This window comes from Erithacus rubecula, assembly GCF_903797595.1.
Source record: "Erithacus rubecula genome assembly, chromosome: 13".
NCBI classification, from domain to species: Eukaryota; Metazoa; Chordata; class Aves; order Passeriformes; family Muscicapidae; genus Erithacus; species Erithacus rubecula.
This window is the reverse complement of record NC_136665.1, coordinates 1,378,671-1,400,135: the sequence shown is the minus strand read 5'-3', so window position 1 is coordinate 1,400,135 and position 21,465 is coordinate 1,378,671. Positions and strand designations below refer to the sequence as shown.

Genomic DNA, 21,465 nt, shown 5'->3' with positions numbered 1-21,465 from the left:
GCTTCTCCAGTGCCCTGCATTAGAACAAGCCTGGAGTTCATCACTTGTGTTTTCACACATGGCTTTCAGTCTTTGTGGATGATGTGGGTTCTAGATGCGTCTCAGGCTTTGAGTTCTTGTGCCCACAGTGGTTGTGTTTCCTTCTCCTCATGACTTGTCACTGACTTGTCACCCTGTTAGTGGTGACTTACAGCCTCTGCCATGCTTGGCAGATTTCCTCTTGCTCCACGTGCTATTTGTTTCCAAAGGAAACTGCAAATTTTTCCAGGTGACAAAGCTTGGAGAGGAAATCTGTCTTCTCTGTGCTGGAGCCAAGGTACTTCTCTCCCCTGCCTTGTTCTGCTTTCACTGCAATAATATTTTAATTTATTTTAATTCCAATATAATACAGCAAACAATGGCATTAGGACTTGAAAATAAGGGACAGTGGAAGAAGTGAATGAATAATTTTTTTGTTCATGGTTCCTGACCACTTGTGTTAGGAGTCCACTAGAGTTTGCTTCAGATATTTTGGGTTTAAATTCCAATATAATAGAGCAAACAATGGCATTAGATCTTGAAAATAAGGGACAGTGGAAGAAGGTGCGTGAAAGAACTGGAATACCTTGAAGAAGTAGCAAAGAAGAATCAATTTAATTACTGGTTTATAGAGAATTAATAGAATATGCTTGAATAGTCAAGTGTAGTAGTTAAAAGATCATTTTGACAACTTATCAATATATTTATAATCATCTGCAGCCCCACTCTCAGGTATTACATGCTAAGGGAGGCTTTGATTTTGTCACTCAATGACTGAGACATGTGGCACACTTCATTTCTCCCACTCCATTTCTTCTGGGAAATTGCAAATCTTTTGACAAAGTGCTTGACAAAAGCTAACTATTGCTTCACACAAGTACCCTTTCTGAATAGAGTTTGGAAACTTTTCCTTCTTTAAACATAAATCAGATGCCTTCAGAATTTTCACACTGATTTACAGCATTATTTAATGAATTATATCAGAAAACAAAAAAGGAATTGTCTCAGAACATATTTTTACCACCAGTGACTTATGTTATTCATGTAGAATTGCCAAAGGAATTCATATAAGTCAACTAAACCTTTGTTGTACCACCAAGGTTCATCTCCTGCTTTGGCAGTCAAGTAGGACCTGATTTTTTAAATCACCCAGAGTGCTCAGTTAGCAATTGCATCATTTTTTTGTTCATGGCTCCTGGCCACTTGTGTTAGGATTCCTCTACAATTTGCTTCAGATATTTTGGATTTTAGTCCCAATATGATAGAGAAAACAGTAGCATTAGGACTTGAAAATAAGGGGCAGTGGAGGAAGTGAATGAATCAATGCACAGCAAGGGATTGAGGAGAGCGTGGTGCAGAACCTGCTGCTCTTTTACACTGGCTGCAGTTTGTTACCAGAAGAAAATCCTCCCACTCACACTGGGACTGGGAAGAGCAGAGCAAGGCTCTGTTGTGAGATGTGGGATGTGTTTCTGTTTTCTGTGTTTCCCAAGCCCTGGCAGGGTGGCAGTGTCAGGAGTGTGGCCCCTCCTGAGCACATCTCTGCTCTGTGCCAGCCCCAGCATCACCCCCTGAAAGCCAAACCTGGGCTCTCCATTCCCTGTGTGCCAGACAGCCCCAGAGCCTGCACCAGGAGCCTGGCATCCAGTGGAATATTTTTATCACAAAGGGTAATGAAGAACAAAGGCCATAACCTTGGCAGATCACAAGAGCTGGTGCCCCATGGAGAACAGGAAACAGACTGGAGAGGGTTTGGTTCAATCAGGATGTGAAGCCCTTTTGTTTCTCATGCCATTAACCTTTGCACTCTTTATAGTGAAAAGCCTCTGGTGGCAAAACCCTGTTATAGTAAAGTTTCATTTAAATTTTATATTCCTTTATATACCTAAAGTTTCCAAATGCAATTGGGTTTAACATAAAGCACCTGACTAAAGAGTCTGTCTCCAATCAAATATGTATTTACACTGCTGTCCTCCCACCTCATAAAATAAAAACTCCAAAGAGAGGAGGGAACTTCCCTTTTCCTCTCTTTAACAACATCCTGAACTTTAAAATAGTTAAGTGATCCTCCATTTCCTATATAATCACTGGCACTAAATGGATTTATCTTTATACATCCTGAACACAGATTCCTATGCTCATATTAAAATAAAAATTTTTGTGGTCTCTCATTTCCATCCTGCCATTTTTCTTTTCCCTAATGAGTCAATACCAAGGACAGCAGAGTTTCTGCCTGTTTTCTCTTTGTACACCTTTCCCTTCCTTGGGCTCCTCATGCCTGGCTGCAATTCCACTGCTCCAGGTGCCTCTCCCTGATTTCTTGTCAAGTTTCCTCTTTTTCCCACCCCCAGGGAAGTCCAAGGGGATCACAGCTTCTGGAATTAACTCTGCCCCTAGACCAAAAAGCCTCTGGTCTTGACAAAAAAAAAAAAAAAAAAAAAAAAAAAAAAAAAAAAAAAAAAAAAAAGGAGAATTGAGGCTTAACTGAAATGCATCATTCAAAGAATATATCCTCATTTTTTTTCTGACTCAAACAACTGTTCTTCTGCTATTTGACAGAAACATTTGCTCCAAATTCTGCCTCCAGTGCTCTGCTCAGAGCCCTCCCTGCTGGGACACCCAGGGCTGAGAGTCCCTCTCAATCCTTTGCAGCTCCTTGAAAGCAGAGGATTGTTATTATCACTTGACAAAAATCAAACATCTGTTCACAAACCCTCCAGCACTGAGAGTTTTCTACTTGGCCCACAATAATTGGAAAGTGCTGCCTCATCTTTGAGGCAAGCCAAGCAGCACAGGGGTGGCACATTTTAAATACAAATTCATTTTGCCACAGGGCACATCCTGCATGAACATGTGTTTGTTGTCATTCAGGACAAGCAGAAAGCTCAGCCCCACTGAGGATCCCAGGGAAGGGAGAGGAGCAGGTTCCACACAATGCTCATGGGATTGAGGACTTGGGAACAATTTCCCAGTTTTCTGTGTTTTTCAGTTTTCTCAGTGATTCTGAGTTGGCTTTGGATCTTTTCTACATAAAACACAGCTGTATTGAAATCTGGCACTCAGGAGATGATGTTTGGAAGAATCTCCACAACTCCAGCTTATTTTTAATACAAAAATAGCTCAAAATGAGCTCAGCACAGTACCTGCAGGGAAGAAAGGCACCAAAAACAAAGCCAGGAACTGGCACTGTGTCAGCTCTGCACAGCAAGGGAGCAGCATGACCAGCTGCCAGCTCTCAGCAGAGAATAACTGATGAAAAACTCCCAACTCCTCCTCATTACAGGCAGACTTTTGTCACCACAGCAAAGTTCCCAAACTGCAAATCAAGTGGCACAGTGGCAGACACAAAAAATCCAGGGACAATAGCTGCTAAAATCTAAATCTCATTTGTTCCTCCCACAGTCAAGATGCTTTTTGGCAAGTGGCTGGTGTTTACCATGGACTCCTACTTGCTGAAGCAGATGAGCTGCCCAAGGCAGGAATTACAGTTTTAGAAGACTCAGGGAAGCAGGTGGAATATTTATAGCTTGTACCATCATTTCCAAGTGTCCCTGTCCCTTCTGATGTTAGCAGGGCTCAGAGCAGGTCACAAAGGCTGGATGTCCTGTTTCCCTGGCATTCAGCCTCCTCTGGATATTCTCTTTTGTAACAGGAACCTTTTCTTCAATTTGCTCCTTAAGACTCAATTACTAAAGAAGAGCCTGAGTGCCTGGTAAACTTGTTTTGTTAAAACTTTCACCAAAACCCCCATCTGAAGACAGAACAATTTAATACTTTTCTTTGCTATCCTGTTTCATCTGAAAGAATCCTGCCTGTCACCTGGATATCACTGTCATGACCCTCACTGATGTCTTTGGGATTGGATATTTTTGGTATGAGTCCATAATTTGAAAAAACTGACCTTTGGCTTTAGGTCCTGCTTTTGGGAAGGGTCTCTTTTGCTTTTCCATGCTGTAGGGCTGCATTAAAATGGGGATGGCAGGAGAGCACCACTGGACTGCAGCCCCTGATGTCCCAGTTTAGATGCAGCCATGTGTGTTGGGTTGATGTGTCCAGCAGTGTGTGTTCTGTCCCCATCTGCTGACCCAGGTGGGGCAGTGCCCCTGATCTCCTGGCACATATTCTCTGCTAATGGACATCTTTAAACCAGCTGGGCAATCATCTTTATCTTTCCCACAGCCCATCCTCCCCCCAGGAAGATATCATCTGTTCATGGCCATTCAGTCCCACTGTATGACTGATAAAATTGCATCATCCCACTGGGAGATGCTCCAGCCAGGGCAGGAGCCAAGCCTTTCCTGCCTAGATAAAAACTGAGATTTTGGACACCAAGGGACCTTCTTTCCACTGGATTCCAGAGGAAACCCAGACCTTTCCACATCATCCCTGGAGCTTCAGAGGAAACTGCACCTTCTACAGGAGCACTGCCCCAGCTGAACCACATCTGCCCCTGCAGGAGGATGCAGCACCATGGAATGGGACTGTGCCACCACCCTGACTGACTGACGGGTGTCAGTTTGGATTCTGACTCTGGCAGGGTTTTGGGATTGTTCTTTGTGATGCTGTATTTCAGTTTGAATTTTCCTAGTAAAGAACTGTTATTCCTAATTCCCATATCTTTGCCTGAGAGCCCCTTAATTTCAAAATCATAATAATTTGTAGGGAGGGAGTTTACATTCTCTATTTCAAAGAGAAGCTTCTGCCTTTATTGGCAGACACCTGTCCTTCAAACCAGCACACCCTGTTTATCTAAACCACCCCATACAAGACCACAGTGCAGAAATGAGTTTTCCCCGGTGCTGCTGCAGCCCTGCTGGATGCTCCCAGGCCCTGCTGGTCTCTGCTGCTCCCTGGCTGTGCTGATTTCTCCCAGCAGAGTGGCAGACAGGCTGGAGTGGGTGCAGCAGCCCAGCACAAGCAGCAGCAGTGCTGGGCAATGCCAGCAGTGAGTGTCTGCAGCCAGGCACCCCCAGGCAGTGCCAGCTGTGATTAACAGCTGGGCACAGTCACTGCCCTAAACCCTGTGTGAATCAGCAACTCCCATCAGGAGGGGTCTCTCAGGCAGGATGGATTCCCCTCCCTCCCAGCATTCTGCCTCACAGCTGCTGCAGTGAGGGACTGTGTTTAAATTCCTCTTGGCTCTTTATTTTCCAGTAAGGTGCTTGAGAGCTGTGCTGTAATTTTTTATGTTCTTGACACTCTCTGATAGGCTGCTATCAAGGCAGGCCATACATTTCTAAAGATAGAGGGCTGGTTTGATCTCCTTCCAATGTTTATCATTAGGAAAGAGAGGTTAGGAAGAAACTTCCACGATTCTGACACATACCAAAAAATTAATCAAAACCAAAGCACACAACATTTACACCCAAAATCAAAACATAGGAAATATAAGACCCCAGAAAACTACGTTAAGGAAATGTCTGGGTAAACATCTGCAAATGAGCATAGAGAGGATGATGCTTGCATTGAAACAGTTCTATCAGAATCAATGAAAACATTTCCATTGGTTTCAGTGAGAAATTAATTAGAATTCCAGCAGCTTTGGATAGGACTACAGCTAGCTGAGGCCAAGAGGTTGATGTTGTGTGCTGACCCATGTAGAATTACGTGTTAGAAATATATAATAATAATTATTATATCCTTGTGAAATATAGATTATTACAGATCATTATATAATCAGCATCAGGGGGCAGATCAGAATGTGAAACCTACTTCTACCTCAGAAAAACTGTTTATTCTGTTCTGTTCACTCTTTCACTGTGGGCAGGGAAGTGTCTTTCACTTCCCAAATCTCAAGTGTAAAAACAAATTCCAGGCTCTTGGTTCCAAAGCTCAGAAACACTCTGCTCTAAGAGCAGAAAGGTAAGAAAGGTTAATAATTTACAGGGAATGTTTCAGTGCATGAGCGGTGTTTACTGTACCTGAAGGAAGGAGACATCCAGAATCCTCTCACAGCACTGGGTTTTTATGTGACAAGTCCAGATATTGCTGCTATGGAAACTTCAGTGATGTGCTGTTCACTACAGTAAAGTGAAATTGTGAGAGGAGTTTTCTGTCCAAGGCCAGGCTGGACAGGGCTTGGAGCATCCTGGGGCAGTGGGAGGTGTCCCTGCCATGGCAGGGGTGGGACTGGATGGGCTGTAAGGTCCAAACCAAACTGGGACTGGGTCCAACCCAGTCTGGGACTCTGTGAGTAAGGCTGCTCCACTGAACAGAACCCCAGCTCTTTTAAGGCTCTGCCTGAGCTGTGGGGGCACAGTGGGAGGACAGGAGCAGAGGGACAAAGCTCATGGATTGGCAGTTCCACACTGTTGAGGAATTCCCTCACTGATTCCCAATATAAATATGCTCTGTCTGAGAAACAACTTGATTTCTAGTCAACTACCCTCATCACTTTCCTTTCTAGCCCTTTTCACTGAGATACTAATGAGAAAACTAGATTTTACTTCATGCATTATAGATGTTTTAATGTTACTCAAATAAAACCCTCTCCATTAAAAAAAAAATATTGCTAATGGGAAATGCCAAATTATGAGTAAATGTTCACAGAGCACTGTGGGGAAAAATAGATCTGGAGTTTCTGGCAGCTCAGAGTAAAGCCTCTGATGGCAGAGTGCATTAAGAGGAGATCTGTACACATGAAATAGGAAGCAATTATTCCATGTTTATTTTGTGGAGGTAGGGTGTCATTTGGAGCTTCACAGCTCAAGTTTGGCTGTGGCAGAAAACTTGCACTGCTTGGAATCTTAAATAGAGGAAAGACCTTGGGTTATGCTGGAAGAGCAAAGATCATGAAAGTCAAATTTTCCAAGCACTTCAGTAAATACAATATTGATTGTTCTACAGTTTTCTATCATGGAAGAAAATACAAGGTGGATTCTAGGCCAACCCCATCCCCTCCAAAAGCAGAAAACTCACCTTTCTCCCCCACCTGTCTAAGCATGAGCTAGGCAGAGCCAGGGATACTGCAAGGCTCCAGGAAATCTGGGACACCCATCACACATGCTCCAGCAGATGGGTAACCCAAGACACTCCTTGTCCACAGCTTTTAAGAGTGAGCTTAAATAAAGCATCTAACAAGAGCAGCCTGGCTTTACCTCACCCTGCTCTGCATGGCAAGCTGAACTAAATGATCATTCATGGTCTAATCTTTGTAGAATCACAGAGCCATTAAAGTTGGAAGAGCTCTCTAAGATCAATTCCAACCATTAACCAGCACTTCCAGCTACAGATACAGTCCAGCCTAGACCAACCAAAATTATGGTTATGGAACCCCTAGCAGAAATCCATCACTGATGAAAAGGAAGATGAATGCAAATCAAATGGGAAAAGGAATGAAGGTTATATTACATTAATCCTAAATAAGGAGAGAAAATAAATAAGGAATTCAAAGCAGAAGTTGCTGTAGCAGCACCCTGGGGATCAGAGTGCTGACACATCCTTTGGCTTTAACATCCTGAAGAGGACACCAGTCCTTCTCCCCTGTGGTGAAAAGCTTTCACATAAACAGAGCCCTGATGCAATGAACACCACCTGGCTGCTCTGCAGTGCTCATCCCCAGCCCTGAGAGCTTTCAGCACAGTGCACAAAGTCTCACTGAGGGTGCTGGCACTCCAGATGCATCTGCACACTCTGAACCTTCTCTAACCTTAAAAAAGGTTTTTAAGGCACTTATTAGCAGAATAATTCTAAAGTTCAAAGAACAACAAATACCAATTCATCCTACTAGCTTTTTAAATACCTTGTAATTAAGATTGTTTGTTCCTTGCATGCTAACAGAGCAGCTCTGAATACAACAAACCCCAAAGTTAAACTGGAGTTCAACACCCTGCAGGTGAGTGTGTTTTTAAACCAGCCACTTGTGTCTTGTCCTTGCTAAGCCCAGCTGGATGGGGGGCACCAAAAGAGATTTCCTCTAGATCACACAAGGCTGTCTCTCCTGAACAAAAGCTCTCTCCAGACATTCAGATACTGCCTGTGAATAAAGCTGGGTGACACCAGCCCTTCCCTCTTTCCAAGGAGGGTCCCAGCTCCCTTTTTTCCATAAGGGGAACAGGATGGGCTCCTCAGCTGCCAGAGCTGGGTGGCAATTCCTGCACCCACATGGACTCAGCTCTTTGGTGGCTGGGATGTCACTTTGCACCTCCCCAGTTTGCCAAATTCAATACACAGCTGTGCCATGCCTTCTAGACCAGAGGGCATGGCCCACATCCCTGCAGCCTGAGACTGACCTCTGAGACTATTTCTGGAAATGGGGGAATTCAACTATTTTGTGTCTCAAGGTCACAACATTTAGTTTGAAACGCTTTTCATCAACTGCTCCAGAATTTAATGTATTTTAAAAAAATTATTTTCTCTTCACATTATCATTTCTATACAGTGCTCTAAAACTTACTTTGTGAGATTTCAACCTGGAGGTTTTATCAGTGACTTACAATGAGCCAGACTTTTACCCTTCATTTACGGTTACTTTATCTGTGCATGTGTATTTACAACATCCATGTGGGAAGCAAATATTTTCTGTCAGGGTCCTTTTCAGCAGCTCTCCCCAGTGCTGGAATTATTTCCAAGGTTAGCAGAGATAACAACTCACAGTCTAACAATAACACCCCAGGCTAGACCTGCTGGCAGTGTCTGCTAGGGAAAGTCAGGCTGGAGAGCTCAGTTTTGCTCCTGTGTTTGCACCATGTCCCCTGCTGCCTGCAGATTGCTCTGTGTGACACAGATTTATTTATATGTAAAGATGATAAGAAGTCTGTTGGGTCACACTGTGTCTGCACAAGCAGGCCCCCACATTTCTGCTGGGGGTTTGTCAGCAAGAATTGCAGGAGTTCCAGGGGTGGAATTCTGTGTCACATTGGGTCAGAACCAGGTCCCACAGAGAGCCAGGTACCTGAGCTGGGGAATTCCCATGGCCCAGTACAGAATCACCCCATAGAGCAGCAGAGAGGACACTGCCCTCCCTGGGAGGGACCACAACCAGCAACCAACCCTGAATACTGCAAACACGTTTGTTCTGGGCAGAATTCTGCATTCCCAGTCAGATTAACCTCCACAAGGATTTTACCAAAGGACAGCTAATGTGGGTTTGTTATCTGGTAGGAAACACTGACATTCTCAGAAGTGAAACCAGAGCCAAACTTCTTCCTCCTCCTTCTCCTCCAAGCTGGGGAAACCACACCAATTACAGCTTCATAACATTTATTACTAACATTAACCCTAGCCCACCACACACTTGGGATCCTTTTAAATTCCTTCTCTTCCCTCTGAGCAGGCACTTTATTCTGCAGACAAGGCTGCTGAAATCTGTAAATTGTTACCATTCCAGGACTTATCTATGTTGGTTTTTTGGGTTGCTTTTTTTGCTGCTCTAGTGTTGTCCTCTTATCCAAATGGTGAAAAAAGTGCACAGACAAAGCACCAATTCCACCCCCCATCCCCCATAGCTGACTGCAGCAGTGAGATGATGTTAGGGCATAGAGCTGTTATGTAAGTGGGGCTTGTTGTGATTTTCTGGGCTGTGCCATGGCCTGCAGTGATCTCCATGTGGAAGGCACCTCCTGCTGCCCTGTCCCTGTGCACGGGCACTCCCAGACCTGAGCACAGCGCTGGGAACAGAAGCTGCACCAGCAGGGACAGCACTGCAGCTCTGCCTCCTGCATTCCATCCCCCTCCCTGGATTCCATCCTCCCTGCTGGATTCCATCCCTCCTTCTGGATTCCATCCCTCCCTCCAGGATCCCATCCCCCTCTCTGGATTCCATCCCCCTCCCTGGATTCCCTTTCCCCAGCTGGATTCCACCCTGCAGGAGCACTGGCACCAGCCCTTTGCCGGGAGCTCTCTCCCTGCTCAGGCCATGCAATCCCCTCTGCTTTGGGCTGGGAGGGGCCCTGGGACTCATCTCCTCCCATCCCACCCCCACTATCCAAGGAATGCCCTGCAGATCCCTCTGCCAACCTGAAGAACCTACCCACCAGCCCATAACCAAGCAATGCCTCTTTTCACTGCTTAAATCATTAAAAAAGTGCCATTTCAATCAATTATTTTACTGGCAACAGGAGAAATACTCTGGTTTCAATGATGACTTCAGTACCAGCTACACACCAAGCTTTCTGTAGCTCTGCTCCTCTCATTATGTAATTATATTGCTTTATTCTTGTCTAATTATAATTGCCTACATTTTTAAAAATAATAATAATAATAAAATTTTGTCCTGCTTTTTCCCTGTAGTCTAGCAGATAGCAATTTTCTGCTGGATTAAACATCTCAATATCCTTCAGGAATGTGTACACATCAACTAATTATTAGAAAAAAAGATTTGTTGTTTGGGCTTTAAACATAGCAGGAGGCTTTTGAATTACAGACTAAAATTTTAGGCAATTAAATAATATTTTTATCTCAAAGCCCTGATCTAGTATATAACAGCAGCATGCTGAAAAGCTTAATCATTTGAGCAGAAAAACTTTAAATGGAACTAATTAACTAGATATAATTTTAGATATATATTTAAGTTTTTGGATGGATCAGGCACAGTATTTTTGGTTTTTAAATCTAAATAAATGGGAAGAAGCCAGCAGAAAATAAACACATATACCAGTTTATCCTAGATAACAAGTTTTGATGATTAAATGGCTCAATACTTAAAAATATCATTGTAAAGAGCTGTCAAACATCAGAATCAGAAACACATTTCCACTTGAAACACACAGTGCTGCTGCAGAATCAGATTCCCACTTCCATGGGTAGTGGTGTATTAACAGTGACACCCCTGTATGTGTAACATAAATAAAACAGATAAAACACAACTTCCCCATGGAACTCCCCAAGTTCAGCCTCAGCAGCAGCAGCAGAGCTCTGCCCAGCAGGTTTCTCCTCTTCTGGGCCCTGCCTTGCTCTTCTCCTGCACAAACCATCACTAGGAAAGGACAATTCTCCTTTGGAAGTGTGGTCAAATGTTCAGGTGGGCCAGAAAAGCAGAATTATTATTATTGTTGTTGTTGCTGTTGTTGTTGGCATTGTTATTGCTACTAGCATTTTGAAGTTTGAAGGTGGTTTATTGAGCCCTGGCTGGTAAGGAGTGTCCTCAAGGCTCTGGGCTCAGCAGTGCAGGTGTCATTTTCCCTGCAGGGCACCCAGGGAGCTGCCCAGGGCTGTGTCCCAGTCCCTGTGTCACTCCCAGCCCTGCAGCATTCCCCATCTGCCCTCCTTGGTCACAGACCCAGCACTGAGCTCTGCTCAAACTCAGGTTCTATTTTCAGCCCTGTGCCTCTGCCCTGACAGGGGCCTTGGACAAATCCCCTCTCTGTGTGCTGCAACCTTCTCAGTGATGAGATAAGGATAATAATTCTGATTTATATCACATGTGTATTCTCAACAATAGAGTTCAAAATACTTTACTGTTCTATATTAAGAACGGAAATAGTGCTGTGGGCTCCAAAACAACCTCTCCTTCCCTCCTTTTTCCTGCTTTCTGCTCCACACAAAAATCCAAATAAGTAAGTCCTCAGCTGGTAGGTTTTATAGGTTTTGATATTTCATAAAATGTGACTTAGAGAATATGAAAATGTTAATGTTTACTGTATGGGGAGGGCAAATAATAGTATAAAACAGCTGAGAGATTATGGTCTGCAAAGTAAAACAAAGTGAAAAAGGAGGGAGAAAGAACCAGTTCCAGGTGGGATCATGAGTTAAATCTAATTGTTCTTCTTGAGGATACATTTCTGCAAAATTCATCAAATGCAGTAGTGCAAGATAAACTCTGTTACAAGCTTGGTAAACTGAGTGAAAGGACATCAGGAACAAATAAAATGTGCTTTAATGCCTGAGACAAGGCTCTTAGCTCTCCTTGGACACTTGTGAAATGAATTCATTGTTTCATGTTTAAATTTCCATTAAATTAAAAATTAGAAGCTATTTATGAACTTTGAATAAATGCTTCTGCATTTTTAGCAGTGCCCAGGATCCAAAGCACATGCAAATTCCACAGCGGCAGGCAATCAAGGCACCAGGATGCCAGCAGCAAACTTGTCTTCTTGCACATGTAAATCCATATAATGACACAGAGTCACCAAATGTACCCACAGATTTACACAGGCACACTAATCGAGATATGCTGATTTAAAAAAAAAAAAAAAAAAAAAAAAAAAAAAAAAAGACAAAAACAGCAAGAAAAAACAAAATAAAAACAAAACACCAAAACTTTATTCAGGAGAATTTGTATATGAGCAGTTGTAGAGTTGCACTCTCCTCCTCCTGGAGCCACTGGTCTAAGCTGCTCTAGAGATGCAGCTCCCCAAAATCTATCCCTGGAAAGCAAGCACAGCTTTCTGCATGGGCTTTGTGAGCTTGGGGGTGCAACACCTGGATTCCTGCTGCTACAGTTTTCAGCTAGCAAGTGGAATCAGGGAATCCTGGAATCCCAGAATGGTTTGGGTTGGAAGGGACCTCCAAGCTCAGCCTGTTCCTTGGGCAGGGACACCTTCCCCCAGCCCAGGCTGCTCCAAGCCCTGTCCAGCCTGGCTGTGGACACCTGTAGTGACTGAGCAAAAAAAAAAGAGCTTATCTGAGAGTGCAGGCACTAAACCAATGTCTGTTTGGTTAGAAGCCTGAACCACAAGTTAATCAAAATTATAAACAAATTCATTTAAATAGATCATTTAGTCACTCAGAAGAGGTACAAGTACACCAATCTATCTGTGGATCTGAAGTATTCAAAGAACAGTGACTTAGCAATTACCTGTTCTCAAAGACAACATTCCTAAAGTCCTCATTGGCACTGGAAGTACTTTAAGTTAGCAGTCATTATTGCTTGAATTCAGCTGCAGGTTTTGAGCAGCTGCAGGTGCTGGGAAAAATATTCACTTTAAATATTTTATTTATCTGGAATGAAACAACCTAAAAAATTAATAACAGACTTAGCACAGCCCTATCTGTTCAGGCAGATGGAATGAGAGACATTTATAATGATAAGAGAACTCCTGAAGCACAACTGAACACACAGTACCTGAGACCTGGTGTCTGAGAACTTTATGGTCAGACTCCAGCAGCAAAACAAACTGGCTCACACTAAGTTTCACCATTTAACCTGAAAGATGATGCAGAATTTAAGACAACTTCCAATGTTTAAGTTAGATTACTCACAGGAAACCTTTCTCTCCCTCCTTGCTGTCTTGTCCCAGAGCTCTATTCTGCACGTCCAGGCCAGCCTCACTGTGTTATGCAGACCTACTGATGTAGTAAAAGCTGCCTTCTGCTTCTCTGTGCCTCATTTAAAGCATTGCCCAACACCTTCAGGGCTGTGCTTCTCAGGCTTCTTCTCAGAAACTGTGAATTTATTTCACTTTCAGAGATTTTTGCCTTCTTATGTACTTTTGCCTAAATGAGAATTTTTTAGGAACTCACTTTGGAAGACTCTTTCCTCTCTCATCAAAGTTTAGCTCCAACTATTTCTAAATTTTGGCCTGTTAGCCTTAACTGGAATTGTTCCAATCCTTCACAAGTCTAAAAGTCTTCATCTAGTGAGCCTAAGAGGCAAAATTCTGCTTTTTCTTGCAGAGTTTAATTTGGAAAAATGTGAGCTGTACAACTAGATTATTCATATTTTACAGAATCACAGAACCAGAGAAGAGTTTGGGTTGGAAAGGACCTTTAAAGGTCATCTAATCCAAATCCCTGCCATATAGCATATAATACATATTAATGTAATATAATGGCTTGTCAAATCATATGAAGACACATTTTTGTGAGTGTTCTACCAAGTCAAAAATCTCCAAGTTGACACTAATAATTTTAAAAGCAGCAAGACTGGAAGTTCTGTGGAAGAACACATGGAGCTAAGGCAGTGCACTTCCTGTGGGGTCACCAATTACCTGGAGCAGGGGGTGACGCTGGTGCACAGTGGGACAGCACAAAGCTCACCCCAGTAAAATACAATTGCCTAATTCCAAGTGCACAGGATTCCAAGGATGTTTCATTTAGACAAGTAACATCAATAGCTTGCTTTCTGCTGCTGACTGCCCTTTCTAAAACCACGACTGCCTCAAGACCTGGCTTTACTGCTGACATTGTTTCATTAGAAGAAAGGCTTCACCTTGAAGATTATTTGGCAAGAATAATGGGAAAACAAATATTTAAGGTCCTATTCAATACTGGGTTCTATATATAAAGTGGTTTATTTTGTTGCTGAAACCAAAGAGATTTTATTCACGATAGCAATCACTAATCATAACAGCAGGATGCTATTTGAAGATAAGCCCACATGCAAAAGCCAGAATGAGCTGTGACACATTTACAATAGCATTCACAAAAGGCATTCTGCTCTGTAATTCTGCCTGTTTGTTGTACAGCACATTCAATGACTTTAAAAATGACATTTGACAGATTTCATGAAACTATGTGTTCATCCCAGTACACAGTCCAGTTCTTTCAAAGTAGCTGCTCCTACACCTCCTGGGCAAATCAACCAAAGCACAGAGAAAGCTTCCTTTGGCAAAATGCTTAACTCCTTTATTGGGGTCTGAATGACAAGGTGCAGTTGTTGAATAAGGTTGCAGAGGAATTTGAGTAAGTCTGAAGGATGCGAAGCCATCACTGTTGGGCTGTCAGAGTGTTATTACCTAAATGAAATGCCATTTGCCACAAAGCCCTGATTTACAGGGTTGGGAATAGGTGCTCCTGTATCATTAGATCAGCTCACCTGCTAAGGCAGAGGGAGGAGTGCTGCTGCCTGAGGAGCAATGCCCAGAGGATGTGTATTTGTGCCCAAAGATGCTGAGTTCAGGCAGGAGGACAGACACAGGTAGAACACACACAAGAGTCCTGCTCGGTTTGGAAGGAAAATAGCTCACTCTGAGGGTTTCCTGAAATAACAGATTGGGGCAGGCAATGATCTCTGCTGTCTGACCAGGGAATGCCTGGAGCTGTGTCAGGGAGGGTCAGGCTGGAGATCAGGGAAAGGTTCTTCCCCAAAGGGTTCTTCCCCAGAGAATGGGCACAGCCCAGAGGCTGCAGAGCTCCAGGAACAACAACCCAGGGGTGCTCAGGGTGGGATTGTTGGGGTGTCTGGGCAGGACAGGAGCTGAACTGGATCATCCCTGTAGGTCCCTTCCCACTCAGGATATTCTGGGATTCTGTGAATATAATTTTTATCTAAAGTTCACTGATATCAAATGTTCCACAGTTAAACTCAAAACTGTGGCTTAGGGTAATTTCCAAATGAACACACTGCCTTTCCTCACCCCCCTCCACTTGGGACGGAAACTTCCCTGTCCAGTGCTTTCTACACCACCTACTTCTGTAATTCACTGCTGGAACAGGATTCCCCTGGGGAAATACTACTTTGAAAACACCTGATGTATTTCCACCCTATTTTCAACTGTGTTTCATGGAACAATGGTTTCTCTTATGGCAATCCTACTGCTTGATAAGTCACTACATTGAAGATGTATTTACACTTGTACCCAGCTCTCCCAGCCCTGCAGGCTGGGTCAAGGACACAAAGCACTTCAGACCTTTCCTAAACAGCAACTGAAAGAGTCTCGATAAAAGGAGAGGATATTGTGAAACAGAGGGAGTGGTTTCTGCCATCACTGCTGAGAATATGAAGCTGTGATTTGCCAATTCAGATCATGGAGAGAGCACTAACAGGGTTCTGTGACCTTACAACTCAGCACTGCTTTTTAACTTACTCACAATTCTGGCATTTTGCACTGTCACTGTAATCCTAAATCTAAAAATCAGACAGAAGTGTGATTTGTACCTGTCTGCTTTTAGAAGCACATTCAATAAAGCTGGAACTAAAATGAAATTGCTGCATTGTGTTTTATGCCTAAACTACATTGTGCTCTCCCAGCACCCCAAGATAGCTCTGAGCAAATTGTTCCTAGTAACTTAATGAAATAATTTGAGAGTGGTAGCAACTACTATCTACTTCTTCAATTATTTCAATTCATCCATCTCCTCCTGCTGAAGGAGGTGGAATCTCATACCAGAGACACCAAAAAAAAAAAAAAAAAATCACACAAAGGTCATATTTTTTGTAGTAAGGGAGGAATATGTCAACTACAGCAATGGTGATTATAATCTGTGTAGCACAGACTCTTAGAGCTCCAGCAAGTCAGTCATGCCTTATGAAAGCAGCATGCCCAAAATGAAGGAGTCAGGCACCAAAAACCCCCACAAAACACTCCAGCTGACCTTTAATCATCTCCAGGAGACCAGTATTTCTACAACACTATCAAAATAATCCTTCAGTTCAGCTGCTTATTTGGAATCCACTTCTGGCATTGCAAGGAGGATGTTTAGCCTTCAATGTTTGCATACTTGATGAAAATACTTCTTTGTTTGGCAATTTTATTAATTTTCCTCCAATGCAAGAACCAGCTGGCAGAGAGAATGAACCAGCTGGGGTCAGATGCTCAGGACAACAGAGTTCTCTTTTCTTCACAAGAGATCCTTAATTGTGCTAGAATCAAAGGCTATTTATTTCTATTGGCCAGTCTTAAACCAGCATGAAATAAAATATCAATCTAGCAAATGAAAAAACCCCAAATATCCACCAGGACATGACCACAGCTTCAGATCCAAAGATGACCAGTGAGGCATGAGGATAGAAAGTTTATAAAGATAAACATGCATAGGAGCAATGACAAAGTACTGAGGCCAAATCAGTTTTTTTGGCTGTGTTTGGTGACTTGACCAAGCTGTGTGCAGCAGGAGAGTTCAGGAGCTGGTAAAGGCTGGATCATAACACAAACTCCAGGATTCTTAATTTTCTTCTAAGGAGAGGTTTGCCCCAGCCTCCACTAAAGACAGGCTAATTGGCTGTTATAGAAAAAGATAATTGAAAGCAGCCTCTTCCTTTATTTTTACAAACAAACAAACAAAAAAAGACAATAAAGAGCATTTTTAATGAGTTAGTATTTCAAATAAGCTTAGCCTGTCCGATGGCCTGGTGCCTTCTTAGCTCCATTTTGGGAGATGCAGTTTCTTTGTTATCTTCATACATTTTGAAAAATAACTCTTTTGGTGCCTCTTCTATTTGTGACTCATAATAACACAAGTGACTCATGCTGTCAAATCACAAGCTATAACTTTGGATAATTATTTTTTCCCTTCCTTTTGGATAAAATACGACAGTTTTCACTATTTTGTTACTAAGGGCAGCTTCCTACTACTTCAGACATTCTCAGAACTTTATTCTAAGTAAACCATATGCCACAAAAGACAAAATCATCTCCCACCTCTTGTCTCTCTCACAGATGAAAATACGTGAAATAGAACAATTATTTTAAACTAGTTATAGAACTTCCAAGCTTGTTAATCAGTAAACTGAATTTCCATCACCAGATTTATCTAGACAATTCTGCTTTTGATTTAAAGATAGTCACTGTAAGCCATTAGCACATGCTGGCCTAAAATTATTTACCAGGGCTGCCCTTGGCACTGGCAACCTCAAGTTCTCCATTGCAGGGATTTCTGTTCTGACTCTCCAGTGAGGTTTTGTGGTGCTTTCCCATCCAAAGTGTGAATGGATGTCCCTAGGGGGGGATTGGCTTGCATGGAAATGAAATTAAAAATGAGCAAAAAGTCATAGAAAACACCCAGGCATACCCATAAGCACAACAGCTTGAAATCAATTTATTTATGCTAAATGCAAAAGACCTGAGATAACTTTGAACTGAGCAGAATGGGAACAGCACTTTAAAACACAACATGGCTAGAAAGAAGGGAGAAGGGAAAAATGAATGAATGACTGGGTGAATGATAAACATGTACACAACGTCTGCTCCATAGAAAACAGCAACTGCAGCTCCCAATCTGCTCAGTGATTCTGGCAGAGCACTGGAGGGAGGCAGCACACAGAGCAGGGCAGAGGCTGTGCTGAGGGGTGAGATGGTAGGAACTGCAGGAAACTGTTTATTAGCACACAAAGCTCTGGAGCAGGTCACAGCACCTGGAAAAAAACAGCCCTGGAGATGCAAAGGACAAAGTGGTATGAGGAAGAGATGGAAAGCACCTCCTGGTACATCTCCAGCTCAATTCAGTGGGGATAAATATGAATCAAGGAGAAAAAATAGTTTCCCGTTCTTGTTTCAATTTTGCAAGCCTCAAGAGAAGGGAAACTGTGTGCCTAACAACATAAAAGTTGTCTCATTGAACTTAACTGATAAAAAGTGAACCCAGCTTTATTCAAACTGAAAATAAAGCAGGAGTGTCTGAATTTTGCCAATAAAACAAATTAAAAATTGAGTATTTATTGTAACCCCAAGATTTTATGTCAGGTAATCATCACTTGCTAAATGCCTTTTTTTTCCAGCTTAGAAATCGATGCATCTCATATCTTCATGAATGCCAAAATCAGCCACCAAACAGGGAAGCAAATGCAAGGGGTTAGCCCAGAGGCTGTAAGCAGTAAGGGAACAGGGGGAAAATCCAGCATTAAAAGTAAAATCTCCAAATCTCTTCTGAGTCAATTAAGAAAAAAAAATATATCTTTACATTGGCAGCAACCTGCTCAGAAACATTTACATTTCCAAATCCCCTCTGGCCCCAGGAATGACCCCACAGGTCAGAAAGCTCCTCAAGGCACAAACCTGGCTGTTGCTTCTGGGAGGTTGGCTCCTGAATCATATCAGCAATCAGCTCCCTAATTTTTTTTTTTTTCTTGCCAGGAGACTGCAACTTGCCTGAAGAAATGAAATAAACATCGAGCATTTGCCAAAGTACTCCCACCACTTGAAGCAGTTTGTTTTTCAGAACATTCACTGCCAAACTGCTGAATGGGAAAGAGAAGCAACAGGAGAGCAAAATCTCTCCTTCAAACATTTCTGAAGAGCTTATCACATTAGCAGTGAGATATTCACAGCCCTTTGGTTTCCTGCTGAATGGAAGTGGAAAAAAGATCACATCTTTGCTTTAAAACCCAAGTGAACAAAATGGGAAGCTTGAACAAACCTAGAAAATTGAGAGTTGCTTCTACAGCCATCACTGATTGAAGATGCCTAGTGAAAACTGGGAGAAATCCTTGACAACAAATACTAGTTAAACATTGTCAAAATATCTAAAAACATTACAATGTAAACAAAAGGGAAAATTAAGGTTGGAAAACACTGAGGGGCTGTAGGAAGTGAAGTTCACACAACAGCCCAGAACTAAATTCTAAACAGCCAAACCACAGAAAACTCATCAATAGCAAAATAAAGGCATCTTTAAAAGCTTTATTAAATAATACAAATTCAAGTAATACAGTCCAGTGCTAGATTCTGAACAGCCAAACCACAAGAAAATTCAAAATAAAGGAGTCTTAAAAAGCTTTAATACAGATTCAAATGATTATCTACATCCAAACTGACCTCTTTAAGTAGTACTAGCACTTAAGGCACAATTTCTCCAAACCTAGCCAGCAAGTTAAACAAGACTCAATGCAATTACATGTAACAGTCCTTTTGTTTTTAACACTGTGTGAAACCAAAACTCTATGCCATGCACTGGGTCTGCATTCCATTCATCTATTTGCCTGCATAGTTCTGCACACAAACTATTTTGCATGAAGTGTTTTGTAATTTTATTTTCCTCATGGTCCTTAGGAGAGTTCAGACAGCCAAAGTTATTCACAGTTAAAACTGGGATGCTTGTTATATGTAAACAAAACCCGTATCTGATAGCTGCAAAACCCTGCTTACAAATAAAAGTGACTGGGAAGTGATTCTATTCTCAAAATAAAGCATTCCTACCAGAAGAAAGGTCCACTTAGAAGGCACATGCTTTCACATTCCCAGTTCAAAAAAGTGCTTACAGTACCAAGGAATACTGCAGTTGTACCCAAAGGAAGCCACACTAAGTTGTGGATTTCTTTTCTTCCTTTTTAAATCGTTGTTGTAAGAAAACTTCCAAATTATTCACAGTTGTTCCAGCATTCCTCATGCTAAACCAGCATATTGTGCTGATGAATCCCAGTGTAAGGCTAAACATAAGAACACTTATCAGTGCAATACATTCCTGAGGTTTTGGAACACAAAATAAAAACTAGCTCTTCAAAATATACAATCCTTCATATTTTTGGCTCATATTTGACGTTTTTCTAATTTCCCTTTTTTAAAAAAAAGTTCATCAGAAATAAATCTAATTTTTAAAAAAGTAAATTAAAATTGTTATCACTCTAACTTAGCTATAACTTCTAGTTGCTTGAAGAGTGCAAGAAAGCCAGATTAGCATGAACGCTGTTTTTTGTGCAGGCAGCAAAAAACAACGGATAAAACAAGCTTTTGAGAGTTGAAGCACTAACATTAAAAAAATAACCTCAAAGAGCCCTAAATATTAAAAAAAATAAATAAATAAAGGACCTAGAGGTATTCCAGAGCAAACCTGAATTGCATGCTGCTGCTGCAGTTCTGAGCTGGCTAAGGCACTGTGCTTGCTTGTGGCTGCAGCACCAGGAGCAGTCTTGGTGCAGCCCTAGCGAGGGGAGTAGCCTGTGCTCCAGAGAGGGGCCGAGGGGCTGGACTGCCTGCTGGAGCCCTGGGAGCTGAAGGAATGTGCAGGGGACACCAGGGAACCTGCAAGGTGGCAAGGAGAAAACAGCAATCAGGGAATGGGGGAGAGGGAGCAAGCCAGTAACTGCTCTGGATCATCTGCTGAGCACCGGCAGCGAGTCTGATCATCCATTCCAAGTGCAATCATTCCCTTAGCTCAGTGCCTCTGGAAAATGTATCCTGCAAGTATCACAACTTTGTGGGTCTTCCTGCCCAGGACTTTTCAAGTCTGAGAGGAGCAATATACATTTTCCCTCAGCAAGTGACATTCACTTGAATTTGCCTCGTTTTATCTGAAGCATCAGGCACTTGTGTTTACAACCAGGCCTGCAGCTCACTGTAACTTACACACATCTGTAAGAATATTAATTATTTTTTGTTGACACTCTTGATTACAGACCTTCCTACATTCAATTGCAGTGCAATGACCAGACTAATCAATGAATTCACTTCTGGGTGATAGCTGCTTACTGTTAGGGGTGTGCTGAAGACTCGTCCTTGGGTGGAATACTGGCTGATTGTGCTGTTCATTTGGCGAGAAAAATGCATGGTAGGCTGCAAGACAGTTGAAAAACAAACCAAAATCATTTTCCATGGCAATCATTCCTTTACATCTTACAGCTAGCACATTGTAAGAAGCTAAAGAAAAAAAACAAAAAACAAAAAACTTGCGCAATCTTTCCTTCTCTTACCTATGATCATAACAGCTGTCCCTGCTAAGAGTGCAAAAAGCGTGAAGATCATCACCTGGTAAGACTCAACAAACTGCTGGAAGAGACTGGCTTCATCTGCAGAATTGATTAAGAGGAGGCAATAGTGGGTTAAAAAGATCATCTTCTCCAATCTGCTTTAAGAGTTAACCTCATAAACACCAGGGAAGCTAGAAGCTTCTTCTGGCATATGGAGTGCAGAGCTG

At 42.3% G+C, this 21,465-nt stretch overlaps 2 protein-coding genes across 2 annotated transcripts in view; one reads left to right on the top strand and one right to left on the bottom strand.

Annotated features, from left to right (window-relative positions):
• The window catches only part of LOC306807311 (uncharacterized protein), a 1,031,843-nt gene that overhangs the window by 423,856 nt on the left and 586,522 nt on the right, over window positions 1–21,465 (top strand). The window lies entirely within an intron of this gene.
• Window positions 19,216–21,465, bottom strand: part of NUP210 (nucleoporin 210) — a 46,253-nt gene continuing 44,003 nt past the window's right edge. Inside the window, exons 40-42 of the mRNA XM_079317371.1 lie at window positions 21,242–21,337; window positions 21,021–21,104; window positions 19,216–20,573 (exon numbers count right to left, since the gene is read on the bottom strand). Coding sequence (XP_079173497.1) covers window positions 20,473–20,573; window positions 21,021–21,104; window positions 21,242–21,337 — 281 coding nt within the window. The 3' untranslated portion in view covers window positions 19,216–20,472. The remainder of the gene's footprint in view (window positions 20,574–21,020; window positions 21,105–21,241; window positions 21,338–21,465) is intronic.